This window comes from Pteropus medius, unplaced genomic scaffold, assembly GCF_902729225.1.
Source record: "Pteropus medius unplaced genomic scaffold, Ma_sr-lr_union100, whole genome shotgun sequence".
Taxonomy (NCBI): Eukaryota; Metazoa; Chordata; class Mammalia; order Chiroptera; family Pteropodidae; genus Pteropus; species Pteropus medius.
The window spans coordinates 3,141,383-3,161,795 of NW_024352149.1; the positions used below are offsets into that span (position 1 = coordinate 3,141,383).

At 36.1% G+C, this 20,413-nt stretch overlaps 1 protein-coding gene across 2 annotated transcripts in view; it reads left to right on the plus strand.

Annotated features, from left to right (window-relative positions):
• The window catches only part of EPM2A (EPM2A glucan phosphatase, laforin), a 72,478-nt gene that overhangs the window by 42,767 nt on the left and 9,298 nt on the right, over positions 1-20,413 (plus strand). For both annotated transcript variants that reach the window (XM_039846971.1, XM_039846972.1), the window contains one exon: positions 19,349-19,590. In XM_039846971.1, the coding sequence (XP_039702905.1) occupies positions 19,349-19,590 (242 nt within the window). The remainder of the gene's footprint in view (positions 1-19,348; positions 19,591-20,413) is intronic.

Sequence of the window (20,413 nt, forward strand, 5' to 3'; positions counted from 1 at the left end):
TCCCATGGATGCTTCTCTGGCAATGAGGGCAGAGACCCTGTCTGTTTCATTCACTGCTGTATTCCCAACTTGGTGCCTACACTTTGCTTATGTAATTGATCACTTCTTATTTTATATGAAAGTTATTTAATGGGACATCTTAACGTTCCCCTAAGAAGACTGTTAACTTCAGTGCAGGATATATGTCTGAATTCAGCTCATATTCAGTCACTGCTTTTAACACTATGCCTTGCACATGACTAATGGTTATATGTGTTGATTGAATGATGGACTTCAGAAACTTTAATGGCTCATTATCATTTGCCGTCTAGGAACTTATCTAAACTTTTGGAACTCATGGGTAGGTTTTGTGTGGTGCCAGGGAGTGGGGTGGAGGAGACCACTGAATTGCTACGAAGTCTTCGCATGGCTACCTGCAGGCACAATGCCGTCTTCCTTCTTGGATTCTCTAGAGTGCCAGAGAGTCTGACCATGTGTCATTGGCAATCAGAGAGAATGTTCTTCGGAAGTAACTAATTGTGAGAAGTATAATTGTGCAAGCTTGGCTTTTTGCTGTTCTCTGGGAATTTGGCTAGGAAATGGTCCCCTGTGCTGATACACAACTATCCCAAAATAATAATGGTGCCTCACTGTGCTTAAAAGGTGCAAAGAATGTGTTTATGCCTAACACTTGCCCGTCTTCTGGGAGTCTAGAATCTGGGTACATGCTAGGCAGACGGTGCTGCATACCAGCCCTCAATAAAAACAATGTGTCTAATGAATTACCCTGGTAGACAACAATTTCCATGTATTGTCTCAGCTTTTTGCTGGAAGAATTAACACGTCCTGTGCAGTTTCCCTGGGAGGGGACTCTTGGAAGCTTGCAACCAGTTTTATCTGGACTTCTCACATCTACCTTTTCCATTGCTGATTTTGCTTTGTATCCTTTCAGTGTAATGAATCTCACTGTCAGTACACTTATATGCTGAGTCCTATGAAATCTTCTAGCAAATCACTGAACCAGAAATGGTCTTGAGGAACCCAGACACATCTACTTTGTAGAACTCAGCCAGCTAATGATTTGTTTGAGCTAATCCCGCCCAGGATTTCAGGCTCCCAGAAGGCTCATTGTGACAAATCAGGAGGGATGTAGATAGCCTTTTAACCTAAGGCCGGTATCTGGTCAGCCTGATGTGAATCCAGAGCACATATGTACCTATTTTGTGTGTTGGTTTGTTTGTTTTTGCTGTATTTTCTAATTAATTTCAGTCTCTATGTTGTCACATTAAAAGCATGTGCTCTGAGTTGGGCTACCAAGGTTTTAATATCAGATTTACCACTTCTTAGAAGTAGGATTTTGGGTACAATATTTAACTGCTATGAAACATCTGTAAGCTAAAGATAGTAATAAAACTTACTGTAATAGGCTATTGCTATGATTAAATGCTGACATAATGTGCTGATTCTTTTGATTTGATCCAAATGGTTTTACATTTTGACCATTTCTTGAGGTTAATAGTATAAGTCGAGCTCTTCTATTAGTTGCAGACCTGGTGATATTTTGACTGGTGTGTGTATGTATGTGTGTTTGGTTTGGAGAGGCAGGTTTCGCAAGCCTGTGTCTATGCTGTAATTTTTCCTGGAAATGAATTTACTTTTAGATGTCGAAATTTTTTATTAAAAATGGAACTACAAGATGTTAATATTTAATTAGTCTTCTATCATATATATATATATATTTTTTTCTTAGTTCATGAGTATCAGGAAAATACCTGAAAACAGTAGAAAAAACAACATAAGAAAGTGAATAAAATTTTATTGAGCATCTACTAGCTACTAGATACTATGCTAGGTAACTATTTGCACTTTCATGTTATTCTTCTAACACTATGTGATCCAGGTATTAATAACCCCATTGTAATGATGAGAAAACTAAATCACAGAGAAGTTAAATTCATTAACCACACTAATGTATTCAGTAATTTGCAGAACCGGGACTCAAAAGCAGGACTGTTTGATTTTAAGGACTATTGTCCTTGTCCTAAACTGTCTCATTATAAAAAACATAATGAAAATAAACACTAATTATCAGACATTAAAATTAGGGGATGTGGAAGAGAACTCCTGTATTTACTACATATGGTTTTTTGAAAGTGTTATTTGGCCACATGAATGTGACCAAATTCATCATTCTTTCTGAGATTTCCACAGCAGCATTTATTGAGTTTTCTGTGGCTTCACTTTTATCAACCTAATAGACATTTGAAATCTAATGCTTTAACTGGTTATTTCTCTACCCTGTTGCATGTTAATAGATTTCTAGATTTTCTCTGAACATTTCCTTTTCCAATATGACAAGAAAAATAGGTTTCAGCGGAACCCTCAGACTGCATTTTTGGGTCAAAAAGCTAAAGATATCCAGTAATAGCAACCTTAAAAACACCTTCCTAATACTAAGGACTAAGCTTATGTCCTGCTTTATGACATAGTATTAAATTTCAGTATCATAAATTTATGTATTTGTAACTTTAAAACCATTTTTGAATAGGCAAATGCCAATGTTCTTTTCTCTTCTTTTTTCAGTAGTTTTTTTGGTTGCATCAGGATTAGTTCAGTAGAAATACCAACCAAAAGATTTTTAGCTATGCCAATCCCTAACACATTTCTCTTTTAAAGCTTTAGGAAGGTCTAAAGCCTAACAAGAAACATCCTCATAAAGTACCATATTTCTTACAAATTTGGGTTCTTTAGATCTTAAATTATTATTATTATTGTTGAAGTCATTTCATTTCACGAATTCAAAAATAAATTATGACTTGTACCTCCCAAATATTATTTTAGAGGACTGGTGTCACTGTTTTGTGAGGGACTGAATCTTATTTACTTTTATACTCCTGCAAGCTATTTCAAAGCCTGGGTGTTGAGTACACACTCCAAAATTACTGAAGCGTTCCTTGGATTGTTTTTTTCCTTGATCACGGAAGCTACGACTTGCGTGGAAAAAAATCAACTGACAGATTGTCGTGCATCTCGTGTCTTCCTTCCTTTTCATGTGTTTAATCTGCTTATCTAGATGAAGAGTGTCCTGGAGGTCCGTGGAAACAATACCAGAAGTCTAGTTTGGACAAAGATTTTTCAGGGGGTGCATCCTTTAAGTCTTATGTTTCGAGCTGACAGAAATTAACATACAAAAATGATAGGCTTGTCATATGGAGTTCTGTTTTCACTGGTTATTAGGAAGGCTTTTAGAGATAGCAGACAATGCTGTGGAAAGCATATTATATGAAAAGTCTAGATTTAGTTCTTTAAGAGTTGCATGGCATTATATAAATTGCCCCATATCTCCATGTCTTTGTTTCTGTTTGTAGATTAAGCAAGATAATAGAAGTTCACGAACCCACCGTGACAGGCAAAACTAATCTATGTGTCATAAATCTAGATAGTGGTTCTTCTTGTAATGACTAGAAAGAAGTAGGAAAAGAACTTTTTTTTCCAGATTTGGGTACTGTCTATATGGATATATTCACTCTGTAAAAAATTTATCGAACATTACATTTTTAATACATATTACGTTTTGGTAGAAAGGTTTTTAAAATTTATGTGCTCAGTTTTGCAAATACTTTTAAACAATTATAGGGCACAAAAATCTTAATGTGTTACAATGATAAACAACCAAGATAACTTGTTGCAGCATTTCCCTTCAGAAAATTAGTAAAGGCAAAAAAAAAAAAAAAAAAGGTTGGTAAAGTAAAGGCAAAGAAAAACAAATTTCTTTGAAGTCCATTAAGTGATTTTCACTATATCCACCTAAATGGAGTTTTACATCTCTGGTACAATACTTATTTTCCTTGTTGATGTTCATCTCGAGAATATAATGAGATCAAACGGTTGTATTTGCTAAAGTGCTTTTTTATGCTTGTTAAAACATGATGAAAAAGCCACAGTAAAAGCAGTATAAAAGAAACAAATAAAGCCTCTTAAAAGTATACCTGAAGCTTCATGGGCCCTAGTCAGAAAATTGAATTACTCGGTGTTTTAGTAAAGCCATGGGACCATCTTCCTTTTGTGACTCCTATCATGCCAGCTGCCTACTTTTAATGGCATTGAGAAGAAGATGGATAGAACTTTCACATGCACAGCGTGCGTTGGAAACAATAAAACATACACATTTTCTACAGATCTCTTTTGACCTATTTAATAAAATAACAGAATCCCAAATTATGAGATTTTTTTTAAAGCATCTGGGTAGCCAAGGGACATACTAATTGCAGGTATGTTGGTTGACAGGGTGGACATCAGTATAGCTAAGCACTCTCGATCACTGCCATACTCCTTTTCCTTTGGTTATTTTGTATTCATGACCATTCTTTTTTCTTGATGTAAATATAAAAAATACACCATTTAATTCCTGATTCAATTGGCTGGATGGAGAAGGCAGTTCATTAATACATCACTCAGTATTTCTGGCTGCAGAAATGCTATGCTTTGCTAAGCAGAGGAAAAGGAAAGCTTCCTTTACATTGCTAGAAACAGGTGTTCTCTTAGTTGTCAAGTCAGCTCCCTCTGAGAATCTCAGATAAGTGGTCCAAATTATATCTAAGAGGAAAATTCACCACAGCATAATTACTTTTCATCAGGGTGCCACAAATAATGAAAAGAAAAGAACATTGGATGTATATTGTAGTCTACTTAATCACCATCATTTTAAAAAGCTGATGCAGAATTCCTTACTTCGAGACAAATTGTATAGCTTCGGTGGTAAATTAGGCATATTTTCTAAACACTAAATTATATTTCTTCTAATTCACATTTGGCTAAGAAAAGCTGACTAGTCTTTGTAGCAATGGACTATCAGAGATAAGGTTTGCAGCTGCCATTTCAAACAGTGCATTTTTGTCTATTCTTTAGTAAGCTTCTTTTCCGTTCACATTGAATGAATCCCCGTCTTTATCTTTCTTGGTAAGACAAATTTCATCAGTGTTGCTATCTATGCAGGATGCAGACAGATTCCTTACCTCACCTTGCCTGTCCATCACCACTCCACCCAAGAGCTAAACTTGTAGAGAGCAATAGATTATTAGTATGGGTAGAAATAGTAAAGCTTTGCCCAGTGATAAACTATTACTTTGCACAGTGCCTAAGAAATCCTGGTCATCAGATTTTTATGCAGCACTTCTCTGCATTTAAGAGAAGTTCTAGAACTGAAAAACTTCAGTTGAGGCATCACAGAAAATCTGAGACACTAAAACTAGGTTTGTCTACATGCTCAACCATTGGTTCAGGATGGTGAAATTGCTTAAACTGTACATGCCTTGATTTATTCATCAATGAAATTAGGATGATGATACCTATCCTATAAGAATCAGATAATGTAACACAACAATTTTTTCCAGTATTGTATTTGATTAATGCTAGTAATTATAAAGGAAATCTCATATTTTGGGGAGAATGTGCAGACTGGCGATGGGAGAAAGTGTCCGTCCTACATGAATGCCTTTAACTAGGGTCAAGGCCTTCAGGTCACCTTCTGTTTCTCCATCGTTTTCTGTTTTTCACCCATCGGCTTCTCTTCCTCTGTGATCCTCACTGTTTATTCTTTTCAGTCCATGCCTGGAGGCCCTTCCACCCCCATAGCCACACTCCTTGGATCTCACACTGATGACTGTCTCCTTTCTCCCTCCAGCCAGCTGGGTCAATGGGATAGAAATTCCCACTTGGGCTTCCCAGCACATTACGCATCTAAGGCAGGGATTGGAAAACTTTTTCTGTGAAGGGTCGGACAGTATATTTTTTAGGCTTTGTGGGGCATATAATTTCTATTGCTGCTATTCACCTCTTTGGTTATAGAGCGAAAGTAGATCTAGACAAATGTAAACAAATGAGCATGGCAGTGTTCCATGAAGACTTTATCTATAAAAATAGATGGTGGGCTGGATTTGGCCCACGTGCCATAAGTTTTTGAGTCTCTAACACATTGAGATGAATTGTACCATACTAGCGTTGAAAGGGACATACATCATATTGTCAGTTTTCTCCAAAGCATGCTCCACAGAGAGCTGTTCTCCTGAAACCAAAGGTTAACTGGTCATATATATGTTTGAAGTGCTACACGATGTGTCTGTCCCCTTCTTAAAAGTTCACCAACACATTAGCATCCTCAAGGCCCTGACTTTTTTAGGGGCAGGGGATGGGGTATAAATATTAGTAATAAGACCAATGACTAATGCTTTAATAGTTCTTACTGTGTGCCTGGAACTGTTCTAAATGCTTTTACATAGATAATTTCACTTAATCTTACAACCCCACAAGGTATGTAGGACTGTTAATGCCATTTTATAGTAGATGAAACTGAGGCACTGAAAGGTTAATTCATCTGCCCAAGGGAAGATAATTAGTGGAGCCTGGACTGAAATTTAGGCAGCCTGTCTCTAGGGTCTGTGCCCTTGGTCACCCTTCCACCTCCTCATAACATCTAGACACCTCTGTGAAATAGTGTGCGCTGAGAAATTGCTTCTTTAATCCAGTTCTCTCAGTTTACACATTAGAAAAGTCTAGAGAGATTATGGTGACTCTGCAAAGGTCGCAAGCATAATTAATAACTGAGATTAAGTCTACAAATCAATTAAATCACTACCTGGTACTTGAAGAAATGCTTAAATTAATCTTTTATAAAGACAGAAAATCCTTTTAAAAATGAGTAATCACTTCTAATTTCCCCTTTTCATTCAGGTTTTATAAGCAGTTTCACTTAATGGGTAAATATACAGTTTGATTTTTAAAAGGCAGAATTCTTTTCACTTTTAAAAATCTGTCAGGCAATCCCCGATCAAGGGAAAGATGACAGGTCTTTATCTCCAACTCTGACCTCTTTCTCAGGCTCTGTATCATTAGAATCATTTGGGATGCTTACAAAAATGATACTGGGCCCAACCCCACTGCCTCAGACGTCTGTTTTAATTGAGGATCTGGTATAAGTGTTTCTACAGATACCTCCAAGAGATTCTAGCATGTAGCCAAGATTCCGAATCACTACTGTAAAATCACATTTGTTATTGTCTGCTAAATTTGTCCATTTGCATTTACGGCTAACATTTAAAATACTACATGTCATGAAACAAAACTTATGACTATGGTCCATGGGTTATAATTAAGAAAAATGTGACCACATTGCAAACCTGAGTGGAATTTTATTATTGCAGATAAATTGTACTGGCAGCTATTATGTTCAATCAGTTTTATGTGAGTGAGGCCTTTGGACTGACATACATAACTGCAAAACCGGACTGACCAAAAAACTTATAGATTCTGATAGATTGCGACAAGTCTTTATGGCTCAAACAGAGTCTGGTCTGTACCTTTTATGTGGCTGGTTAATGTCTGGGACCTACTGTGGAAGAAACAAGTATTTTAGAGGGTTAGGTTTTGGCACCATTCTCTGTCTACTTACACACATAATAATTTATTATAGAAGAATTTAGAAAAGAAATCATGTACAGTAGAAGAACTTACATACAAATAGACCATCTATAAGAGCAAATGGAATAGAAATTATCAGGGACTTGAGACGGTCTAATTACTACTACTGAATACCAAATTTGTCTTTAAGTTTTCTGGCATTTCAGGCAAAAAAGGAAACATGCTGAGTTACACAATTTATATTCTGGCTAAAAACAGCTTTCACATTTGTCTGCAGAGAAGGTTATTTTGAACTAATTTCAAATAGTAGTTTAACACATATGTCTTTGGGATAACACAGTTGAAAAAAGTATTCACCAGTTTTGAAAAAGTCGTGGGAACGTTGTTCAATTGATGATAGTTGAATGAACCAAGTAGCTTGAGTTAGTAAAGACATTTCTATAGTTGTTGATTTACTCATTCACTTATTATTCATTCAATTACCTATTTGCTTTAAAGTGCTAACTATATGCTGGCTATGATGTTAAGTTCTGGGAATATGGTGATCAATAAGACATTCTTCTCAAGCAGCTCCCAGTACAGAGGAGGAAATGCTCAGTAAAATCAACATTTCAGAGTCAGAGAGGCTAGAGTAAAATAAAGGTATGTGATCATTTGTACATGTTATAGGAACACAAAAGAGGAGGAGCAAAGTGAGCCAGCGGAGATCAGGGAAGATTAAGTAGGCTTAATCGAATAGATGAGCACTGAAAATGCAGTCCAAAAAGAATAGCAGGGTTAGAGGCAGGAAAGGGAGAGTGCATGACACATCAGGAGAAGAGTGGGACGCAGATTAGAGACATGTGGTGGAGTCATTTTCCAAAGGGTTTGGCCAAAAACTTGAGACTTCATCTGAAAGTGATGGGTAGTCACCTCAATATTTTAGGTAGTGAGTCATATGATCAGATTTGTGTTTCAGAAAGATCACTCTAGCTTCACGGTTGATGGGAGACAGACTATGAGGTCTCAGATAGGTCTCAAGGAGCTATTGGTGTAATTCGCTTCTTAAGTGTTGAGGATATGAAGAAAAGTAATGGTAATGGAGAATAGAGGATAAATTCTACAGCTATTTCTTGACTGTGGGAGAGGAGGAGGAAAGTATTCAGAAAAGTTCCCTGACTTAGGGAGCTTGTGGCACAATTTATAAAGATCGAGAACAATAGAAGAGAATTAAGTTTGTGGGTAGGGAGCAAAAAGTGGAAGAAGCTGAAGAGTTCAGTTGATACTTATTGGACATTGAGTAGAGAATTCCAATAAAGCATTGAGGTCTGAGCCAAGGCAATAGATTTGTAACTTACCAGCATGTAAATGGCAATTATAGATGGCAATGTATATTAGTAAGATGAAGAATATGTAAATTGAATAGAGACCAGAGTTTGGAACTCTGAGAAACACTTATAGAGGACACCGAGATTATAAAGGAAATAAGCATATAAGAGTAAACTGGGAGTATGTCAGATCATGGAAATGATCAATAATACGTGCTACCTCCTAGTAGTGTAATTTGAGACAGAGATAGAAAGTATATTCAAACTGTCTCTGTGAAATCTAAATTGTGTCTGTTGAGACTTGATAGGTGTTGGGTCTCTGGCTACTGGACTTAATTCTCAATAGGAGCCTATGGATATTATTTAAGGGACAGATGATTTAGATATCTGATATGTTTCAAAATTTTTGACATCTAAACATTTCTCCACACATATAACCCTAGTTGTAAATACAGAATAGTTTTCCTGAAAAATATCTCGAAACTATATAAGCACTCACATCGCACAAGGTGGAGGCGACTGTCCTGGGCTATGAAACATGAAAGAGGCAACTTTAACTTAAAAAATTGAAGATCAATTTATACCAGTTAAACACTCCAATGAATAGAAATTTAAGTATGCTCAGTGGATTGGATGGTCTTTAATAAAACTGTATGGTGAAAGTCTATGGCAGAATGAATTAAGTGCATAGAAGAGCTCCGCATAACTGAATGCAATTTCATGATAGTTAGAGTTATTTGAGATTTACCAATTTTAATACGACAGTTATAGTGTGGATATGATTGGTATTTAATTCTCCTTGTGACTTGTATTGGAATACGTGTCCAACTATTTAAGACCTTTCCTAGTTAGAAATATATTGACTAGACCGAGCATGACTGACCCTGGCCTGTTTCTTCCATTTCTCTGGATCCTCAGCATCTGTGTAACTTAAAGAAAACAGAGGCCTTTTTGCTTTGCACATCCGTAGGAAGGCTTACTGACTGTCATGACTTCTCTCTGGGCATCGTCAAATAAACTATATGTGCCCCAACTTCAAGCTGAATGAAAGAAGCAAAATGTCCCGGGGATTTTGGCAGTCCCGATATTACAGTATTTTGAGTTGTGCATCTATCTCTCTTTGTCCTTGCCATCCCAAGTACTCACATCTCACAGGGGAGAGAAGGTGTTTATTGTTTGCCTTTCTGAATCCTTACCTAATTTCTGACACCTCTGAGTGCAACACTGCTAATTGCATCAGAGTTCTCAACCATTTAAATTCCTAGGTGTCCCATAAATTTCAAGTCTTATGTGTATTTTCCCAATATTCAGCATATATATGTAAAATCTCAAACTGCGTATCTTAAAATATAACACAAAAGGGAATTTTAGGTTCCCATCGAGAGGCCGATGAGCACTGTAAACAAGGAGAAAAGAGGAACGTTTTAGAACCTAGGAAGGTTGTTATGTAAACACAACCATTTGGATTCCTGCAGATGAGAAATCAAGAAAGAGGGCTAAAGAGATTTTAGAGTTTTCTGTAATTAGTAGAATTTTTTTTTTTTTAATAGCAAGTGTCCCTGAAGGATTAGCTTTGGGCCTCTGATATTAGCATAGACAATAGAGATCAAATGCTTGTCTTTTTGTTTGCCCTACCAGATGTGTTTTATTTACTTTTCAATGTACCTGAGTGTTGTGTGTATTAGAGGGTTCCTTGCTACCCAGAGTGTGTTCTTAGGGCCAGAAGCATTGGTATTACAGAGGACCTTGTGAAAATGCAGAATCTCAGACTCCAATCCAGATTTCCTCGATCACTATCTACATCCTAACACGATCCCCAGATGATTCATCCACACATTAGTATTTGAGAAGCATTGGTCTAGATGAGTAATAACCATAGAACTATCCCAAATGATTTTTTTTTGGTAAATAAAATTATAATGAAAACACCTAATATGGCTTAAAGTACTTAATAGAATCCCCTTTCACACCAAGAATTCCTTGTGTTTCAATAAATCAAATGATTGGTTAGCAATGATGAAGAAATAACATAAAAAAGAAGAAAAATCATGATTTTTTTCATATTCTAACTCTCTTGTTTTCTAAATTCATTTTTGGTCTAGAGCTGAAATAAAGACCCACATGAGCAAAGAATAAATTTTTGAAATACCTCTTTAGTGAATTGATTAAATAAGTAAACCAGTTCCATTTTGTACCACTTTGTCTATAATAGATATTTCCTGAATATGAGTTAAATCTAATTGATGGGCAATGTAGCCTCTGTACAAAAATTCTTACACTAATAAAAACCCTACCTTATTAACATTTCCATAATGGACATAAAGATTTGAGTGGAAAACTGAAAGGAAGTTTGAATTGGATAGTTTGATATCATCAAGACTTTAGGCATATGGGTGCCATTAGCATCATGCCTAGTAAATAAATAATAGTTAATCTGAAACTTGTAAAAATATATAGGAGAAAAACCTAGAGATATAGGCTTCATTGAGGCCAGGCCTGTTTAAGAAATTGTAGACGATAACATCACATTAGTAGACTTGGAGTCATTTTTGAATCTTTTCTTTTCTTCAACGCTTTCATCCAATTAATGCACAAGTTCTGTTGGTTTCCCCCCTAACGTACATTTTGAGTTAGTCCACTTCTCTCTATCTGCACCAATAAGTGTATCCCAAGCCATCACTATCCAAAAGGTCCTCCCTTTTAAAAACTAAAATAAGTCCATGTCGCTCCTGTACTTAAAAATCCTACATTGGTTTTTCATTGCTTTTATATTACTATTCAAATTCCCAAGCATATCAGTAAAGCCTGACACGGTCTTCTCTCTCTAGCCCATGCCACACTCCTTCCTCATTCACCTCACTCCATGTCTCTTGGTTTCTCTCAGTCCCTAAGGGATAACTCACTCTTTCCCACCATAAGAACATTCTATGTCTCGCTCATTTTCCTAAGTCAGGTTTTAGCTTTAATGTCACCTTTTCAGAGAGGACCTTCCTGATTGTCTTATCTGAACTCTAGCTGCCCTATGGTTCTCTATTTTAACTCTCTGTTTATGTCCTTGACAGCACATTGCATATTAATTTTATAAATTTTATACTTTTTGTATAAAATTTTGTATATTTATTTGCATATTGCCTGTCTTCCTCAAATAATGTAGGCTCAAATGAGGGCATACTTTGTCTTGCTCACTATTGATTGTTGAGTGCCTGGCACAAAGCAAACATCATTACATGTTTATTGAATAGATGAAATGACTTTAAAACAAATAGAAAAAAAAATTCACATGTTTAATTTTTTACTACTTCCTTGATCTTCTGTGGTTCCTAATTTATTATGCAAGTGATTAATTTCAAACAAATCCTTTTAAGTTCATAATGAGGAAAAATATCAAAGATCACATTTTATATTTTCAAGGAATGCTCAGTATTGGAAACAAAATTAACATGCCAAGAGGATGTTTTAGTGGAATATTTTGTCGACATTTGTCTCAAGGTAACCATTTGAGGCTGCTAGTCTAGTTATTTGGCTCAATATTTGAGTTACCTTGTGACGGACTTTAAGAAAGTGAAGCATGCTGCTTGCTTTATTTACCACCATAATCTGTCAATATGAAATGTAAATCAAATTTCAGGGCAATAAATGCACAAAAACAAAGAAACCAAACTCTCTGAGACCGAGGATCTTAAGAAGTTATGAGTCTGAGAGACTGTCCTTTTATAGATTTCAGGCAATTCTCCATTGAGGTCCATTCTCTGAAAGCCAAGCAAAGGTCCTAAGACTACTGTATTTATCAAAACTAGGTACCTCAGAACTTTAGAACTGAGTTATTAGATCATGAAGGAAGACAAATAGTCCATGGGGTCCTGGTCACCTCTTCCTTCGTGTTGGAGGTGCTCAGATGATGACTGAAGGACATGAGCGTAGGAAGGAGTGTGGGTAGTATTGAGTATAAGAGGGCAATTTGGGCACCACAACCAAATGTGAGTTGTACTTGTAGAATTCCAAACATCAAGACGAAAGGTGAAAAATATCTATTAAAATGCTTTACTTTAAGTGGACCCGATGCATGGATATTTGAAGAATCTGAGTGATTGAATGTATATTTTCTAAGTCCAAATATGTAGCCTCATATTCATCTCCTGAGGCTGCCATAACAAAGTGCCACAATGTAGGCAGCTAAAGTAACAGAAATTTATTGACTCACCATTCTGGAGGCTAAAGATCTGAGATCAACGTGTCTGCAGGGTTGGTTCCTTCTGAGGGCTGTGAGGGAGAGGTCTGTTCCCTGCCTCTGTCCTTGTCCTGTAGATGGCTGTCTTTTTTTTTTATTCTCACATTATCTTCTCTCTGTACATTTTGTGTCCGGATTTCCCCTTCTTATAAGGACATCAGTCATGGTGGAGTAGGTCATACCCTAATGGCTTCATTTTTACTTGATTACCTCTGTAGAGGCCCCATCTCTAAATAAGGTCACATTCAGAGGTACTGAGGATTAAGACTTCAACACAGAAATTTTGGGAAAACACAATTCAACCGATAACAGATCTTCATAATTAATTTAATTCTATGGCATTTTATAATATAGGAAATAAAAGAACATGTGTCAAAACATTTGGTTCACGTGGTTATAAAGTACATAACAGCACATCCAAAAAATCTAAGAAACCAACTGCACTTATAGAAATTAACACGTGCTATATATACATTATAGTCTATGACCCATAAGCAAACTATAATAAAAGTGCTTTTTAATAAAGAAGTTAATTTATATCACTCTCTAAATTGGAATTCATCTTCGAGCAGTTATTCGGCTTTAGCTGAAGTCTGTTACAAGTACCCTTTGAGATAGAAGTTTGGCATTAATAACTTAAAACTTGACACCAGGGGGCAAATTTTCTGCAGAAGGAGCTATATGTGCTAATGAAGCTTGGAGCTTACTGGAGGTTGATTTTAATGCTTCTCTTGCTTTCTCACTAATGACATCCAAATTACAAGACTGTTAGACTTTTGGTTCTTTACCCGTTATTTAAGAGCCAGATCACTTTTTAATTTCATATTGAATTTACCATAAGATATTAAATAAGATAAATGCAGCACAGTTATTCCAGTTAGGAAATGTGCTAATCATTTTTGCTCCTAAATTCTTTGTAAAGAACCTCAGCAAAATTTGTTTTCTCCATTTTTGAAACGGTGCTTTGTTTGTGTGGCTAAGAAGAGGCACTGCACTTCAATAGTTATGGTCTCTTGATGTGATAAGAAATAAACAAAAGCTTATATTTATACAATGATGTCATCATTCCTGTGGTTTTCTTATTATTTTTTTTTCCTATGGACAAGAAAATAACGCTAATTTTTACCTTCAGGAAAAGGTTATTCTGCCATTTCTCATGGCCATTCGTGATAGAACCTGTGATGTGGGGTCCATATAATGGTCTCGTTTCCTGACATCTCCTGTCTTTTCCACACCCCTCCTCCTGCCAATACCCTTTTGCAAAGTGCGTGGATGCACATTCTGCCTGATGTACTCATTATTGCCAGTGAGGCCTCTGTTGACAGCTGAGATATAGCAAGCCGGCTCTGATTCCTATGCTTCAGTAGCCATTTTACCACTGGCCCTAGCCTGACAGGTGAAGCAAATGCTGTAGTACTGTGATGTGATTACCTGGAACCACAAATCCAGATTCACTCAAGCGAATGAAATTGATTTCGATTTACAGTCCAAGTAAGTAAGTTTTCAGAAATTTCAGCCATGCATTTTACAACTTTAGCCAAGTTGTAATATTCCTAGGATGGATTTTATTTAAATCCAATCTTGTTCAATTTTAGTGGCAATAGGCAAAAGCCAAGTTAATAATTTTTTTTTCTACAAGAGTACATTCTTAATAGATGTAACTATATTAAATATTTGTCATGACTCAGAATTAGATTTAATGTTGACTTTTGAGATGAAACTATGCATTAAACACACGGGCACACATTTTGAAAACTACTCTTTCATAACTGTTTCCCATTCCTTACTCTGTCTAGAAATCATTTGCAGTCTTGAAACTATTTTGGGATTAAGGTAAGGACTTAATTTTATATGTACATGTGTAGAGCTGAGCAAATCCACGTCCTCCCACATCCATATTTTTTTACTGCTACTAAAAAGAGTATTAAGATCTAAGCTGCTCCTACATGTTTAATGAGACCTGCTAGGCTAGAGTTTCTGGAATCTGGCTGCATATGTAATATACATAGTCTGGTTAATTTCTAAGGAAAACTAATCTACAGAATTTTAGACCTCACTCCAGAGCCACTTTATGAGTATCTGTGGGGTAGACCCTGGTAATGGAAGTTTTAATAAGAGCACCATATGTGACTTGAATACAAAACCAGGTTTGAGAACTTGTGGTCTTGGTTGGCTGAGCGTCCGTAACCATTTAGTACAGTGGTTTCTCTTTGACCTTTCCAAATAATCTATGGCGAATCTGCCAGAAAGCTTCGACATAACTTAAGGTAGAGAGTGAGTTATTCATAAAATTATTCTCTGGAAGTTTTACAATGTGATTTACAATATAAGCTATATTTTTTATTCCCTTATTATATCTTTGAAGTTCGATATGCCTTTCATTAAAACTACCTTTACAGAAGATTTTTACTCCTTATATTTTAGCAAGTTTCTTTTCATCTTTAAAAAAAAAATCCTGATTTTTAAAATTGTTTAATGTATCATGGACACCAAAAGAAGATTAAAACTAAGACAAGATGAGTGCAATTTGATTTTTAATAGTGTCAAATTATTCTCTTTTTAAATGGATAAGTAAAAGTTTAATTACTGTTTGGAAAATACATTATGCATCTTATTACTTCTAGTATATCACATAACTAGAAATATATCGCCTGCTATTAGAGACAACAGATTGAAATAGGGTGCATATAAAGGACACTTCAGCTGATTATTCAGAATCCATCGATTTGTATATTTCTAATAAGCCCAGTATTTTGTCTCCATATCCCATATAACGGTTCAGTAAATTTACTTTATAACTTTAATTCTCTATTCCTCAGTACAGTGCTTGTTTTCAGAATTTATCTTTAGTTATCTATCTCCTGGGTTCAGAACACCTTGCTTAAAAACTTAGAAATTGTTTTATACTCATTTCTTAAACATGGATTCTAATTTCTGGCATTTCAACAAGAAGAATTAATTAATTTATAATTAATTATAAATTTTGATAATTTATAATTATCTAAAATTAGAAATAATTTTTTACAGAGACTGATGTTTATATGTATGTGAGAGTGCGTGGGTATACATTTCAAGGGCTTATTTCCCTTGAAAAATTGATGTGGAAAATATATATGTTAAAGTATCAACTTTGGAACTGTTTATCTTTGACTTATTCTGAATTTCCTAAGGTTCCCAGTTAGTTTAAATATATTTGAAGACCAGAGCTGAACGAGATGATAGAATAACACCTTTTTAAGTAACACAATGTGATTTTATATACTGATTCTGCTTTCTTACTTTGTAGGCTCAAACGTTCTAATTTACACTTTATATATCTCTATGAATATATATTTTATACTCTGCAGCATTTAAATGAAGAATGGACAGAGCAATAAAAAGTTATTTGAATAGTCATTGCAATACAGAATAAATTACTAAAATAAGTAAATTATATTAACTAGACATAAACTCCACTTGCATTTATTGGGCATCCACTAGTGTCAGTCCTTTTCCAATACCTTTTATAATTTTGTTTACTCCTTAAAAAAATTCCTGTGAATTATTTTTAGACCCATTTTAAAGATGAGCACACCAAAGGCTCAGAGATGATAAATAAGTTGGCCTAATGTCAGACAGTTACTACCAAGGGCTTTTAAAAATATTGTGCTAAAGTGGCATCTGAACTCAGATTTTTCTGGCTTGTGTTTAGTGCCCTTTCCATTTTACCACACTAAAAATTCTATCATGCTGTTCAGCTATCTAAGGAGCTTGATTCCACTTTTATTCTCCTAAACCAAGGCTTTCTAACATCTGCATTACTGACATTTCGAATGAGGTAATTCTCTGTTGTGGGGAGCTGTCCTGTGCAATGTAGGACACTTAGTTACATCCCTGGTCTCAATCTACTAGATGCCAGTAGCGCCACCCCATACGACAATCAAAAATGTCTCCAGGATCATTGCCAAATATCTTCTGGGAAGCAAAATTGTTTCTAGTTGAGAATGAGTGCTCTCAATTCAAAACGAAAGTTACTAAATAAATGTGTAGTCCATCTGCTCAATTTCTTTCCTGCATATTAGAGGCTTCAAGCAAAAATTATTTAGGCTTTATATTAGTCTGAACAAGTCGGGTTATGCTGTGGTAACAAACAATGCCAAAATTGGCTTAACACAATAAGCCATTAGCTCTACAAGGCAGCTGTCCTCCCCGAGGTAGCTTCACATTCAGTCTTCCAGCAGCGCGGCATCCACGTGTGCTTTCATGCTCATTGCAAAAGCGAAAGAGAGAGTGGAGAAGCATGCATACGGTCTTAAATATGTCCCTCTGGCAGTGACACATGTCACTTCAGCTCATATTTTATTGACAAAGACAAGTCACATGACGATGTCTAACACTGAGGTAGAGAGGAAGTTTAGTCCTCCGTGCTTAAAAGGGAGTACCTGGGAACACTAGTGAGCATCCGTAATATGTACCTTCTAATGTGATAGAGTTCTCTAATATTGTCTAAATGCCTTGTAACGAACCAGTGAACCTAGTGAAGTTCTAGGTGATGTGATTCAAGTAAAATTTAAAGTATCCATTAGTTCAGGAGGGAGTGTACACATGTGAAATAATTGGTGAACAAGGCAATGTATACCATATACTATAGATTATAATATGCATTAAATTTATATATTAATTCATAAGATATTTACATTTTTATGATATTTACATTTTATAATTTAAGTCTTCCAATTAAAGAGCATGGTATGTCTTTTGGGTTCTGGGATCCAATTCCAACATGTGGTGGAGAGGGTGATTCCTCTACACATTTAAGCAATTCTCTGGACACCAGCATGGTGTCCTCGAATCAACTCAATTCTGACACTATCTACTCAGAGACAGCATCAGATTCCATGGGTTAAGGTTCCATCCTACCAGACTTACCCCCCTCCCCTAGAGGCCCTCCTCACCACTTCAGATGCCAGTGCAAGTCCAGCCTGTTACCTTATACTTCTGACCAACTGCCTATAAATCAGAAATTCTCATGATTCCCTCCTTCCTTGAGTCTGATTAATTTTCTAGAGCAGCTCACAGAACTCAGAGAAACATTTTACTTACTAGACCATCAGTTTATTATAAATAGATGTAACTCAGGAACAGCCAGATGGAAGATATGCACAGGGCAAGGCATGCAGAAAGGGCACAGAGCTTCCATGCCCCTTCCAAGTACTGTCTCCAGTCTCCACGTGATTGGCAACCCAGAAGCTCTGGAAACCTGTCTTTTTAGGTTTTTTATGGAAGCTTCTTTAAATAGTTATGTATGATTCAACCTTCATCCCCTATTCCCTCCAGGAGGTCCAGGGTGGGACCAAAGTTCCAACCCTCTAATCACATGGTTGAGTCTCCTGGTAACCAGCCAGCTCTCCAAAGTCACATTATTAACATAATAAAAGTCACTTTCATGTCTCCCAACACTTGAGAAATTCCAAGGGTTTTCGGAGGAGCTCTGTGCCAGAACCAGGGAGGAAAACCAAATATATATTTCGTATTTTAAATCACAGTATCACAGTGTGTCTATTTATTTGTTGTTGTTTTAATGTCCTTCAAAAATATTTCATAGTTTTTTTCTAGTTAAATGTATTTCTACATTTTTTTTAATTTTGATAATTTTTAAATGAGACTCCCCCCCAATACACATACACCTCATACCCCACACCCCACATCATTTCTACCTGGCTATTACAAGTACAGAGAAAAATTGTTTAATTTTTCTATATTTTCCCTCATCCAGATATCTTACCTTTAATATTTTCAATTCTTTGTAGTTGAATCTCTTAGAGAGTGATTCTCAAGATTTGGCCCCTGAATTAGAATATTCAGATACAGAATCATACTTGAAAAAATAATAATGTTTTCTTTTTTTTAATAGGTAGTTATATTTCCTTCTAGTTAGCTTGTAGCATCGAGGAAACATAGAACAACATTAGATACTAATGGAAAGAATCTTTACTTTGATTTTATTTAAAAGAATATTGTTAGTTTCTGGTATTCAGCATGTTTAAAAGGTCTCATAATATTTGAAATTTTTATATAGAGTTTTATACAGAAATGATTGCTGAATTTTAGCAAATGTATTCCAGAATTTATTACTATAACTATAGGACTTTTGCTTTTTTAATTTGTCAGTATTTATGTTGGTTGGTTTCCTAATGTTGAACCACATGTAAGTATAACTTGGTAGACCTATTTTTATATATTGTTAGATTTGGCTTGCTAATGCCTATTTTCTGGCATTCTAGTTAATTGAATCGTTTCCCCAGTTTTTTTTTTTCTTTCAATAATAGTGGTGCTCACATTCTTTATACAGTTGTTCCTGTGCCAGATTTAAAGGTTAATCGCATTTTAATGCTACATGTTGTATACAGCAACTCTGATCTCCATCTATTATCACTAGAATTCTACCAAATATCTGGCTGGGTAGCTGCCCTCGCCAAGTGGAACATGTAACCATCAAACTGAAGCACGAATTGGGAATTACAGCTGTACTGAATTTCCAGACCGAATGGGATATTGTACAGAATTCCTCAGGCTGTAACCGCTACCCAGAACCCATGACTCCGGACACTATGATTAAGCTATACAAGGAAGAAGGCTTGGTCTACATCTGGATGCCGACACCAGATATGAGCACTGAAGGTAAGCGTCATAAGAATCTTTCTGGCTCCTTGTAGAATACATTTCAGACAAGCTCTTGCTATCTGCTTATCTGCCTGCCTGTCTGTCTGTCTATCTATCTATCTATCTATCTATCTATCTATCTATCTATCTATCTATCATCTACCTCCCTCTGTCCCTCTCATGCTACTTACCTACCTACCTAACTACATATCTACCTATCTACCTACCTTTCTGTCTATAATTGACCTAATTATGGATGATAGATATTGAATAAAGATAAAGGTTTAATATATCTTTTGACACCTTGGCTAAAATTCTATTTAACATGGGTCTTTTGATTTGTTTATTCATTAAACATATATTTATTGTGTATCTACTGTGTGTGTGGCATAATGCTGGTGGCTGGGAATACGACAATGAATTAAGGCAGGCATAACTCCTCAAGGAGCTTATAATCTTATAAGGAAGACAAGCATTAATCAAATGACTACAAATAGAAATTTAAAACTATGTATGTTGTTAGAAAGATACATAGATATTGCTATGAGAGCATGCACAGGCAAATTGGACCTATGAAGTGGGGTCAGGGAGGGCAGTCTTGGGAAATAATGTTTGAATTAAGATCTGAAGAAAGAGTTGGTGTCGGGGATGAGTGGGAAAGAAGTTCCCTGGCAGGGAGAGCAGCTTGTGATGAACCCCGGTTGCAGGAGAGCATAGAGGGTTGTAGGAACTGGAAGGAGGCCAGTGTGGCCGCAGGTCGGAGAGAATGAGGGAAGCGAGGCTTACAGGATTTGGGTCACAATGAGGACGTTAGACTTTATCTGAAAGCAGTGAGAAGCAG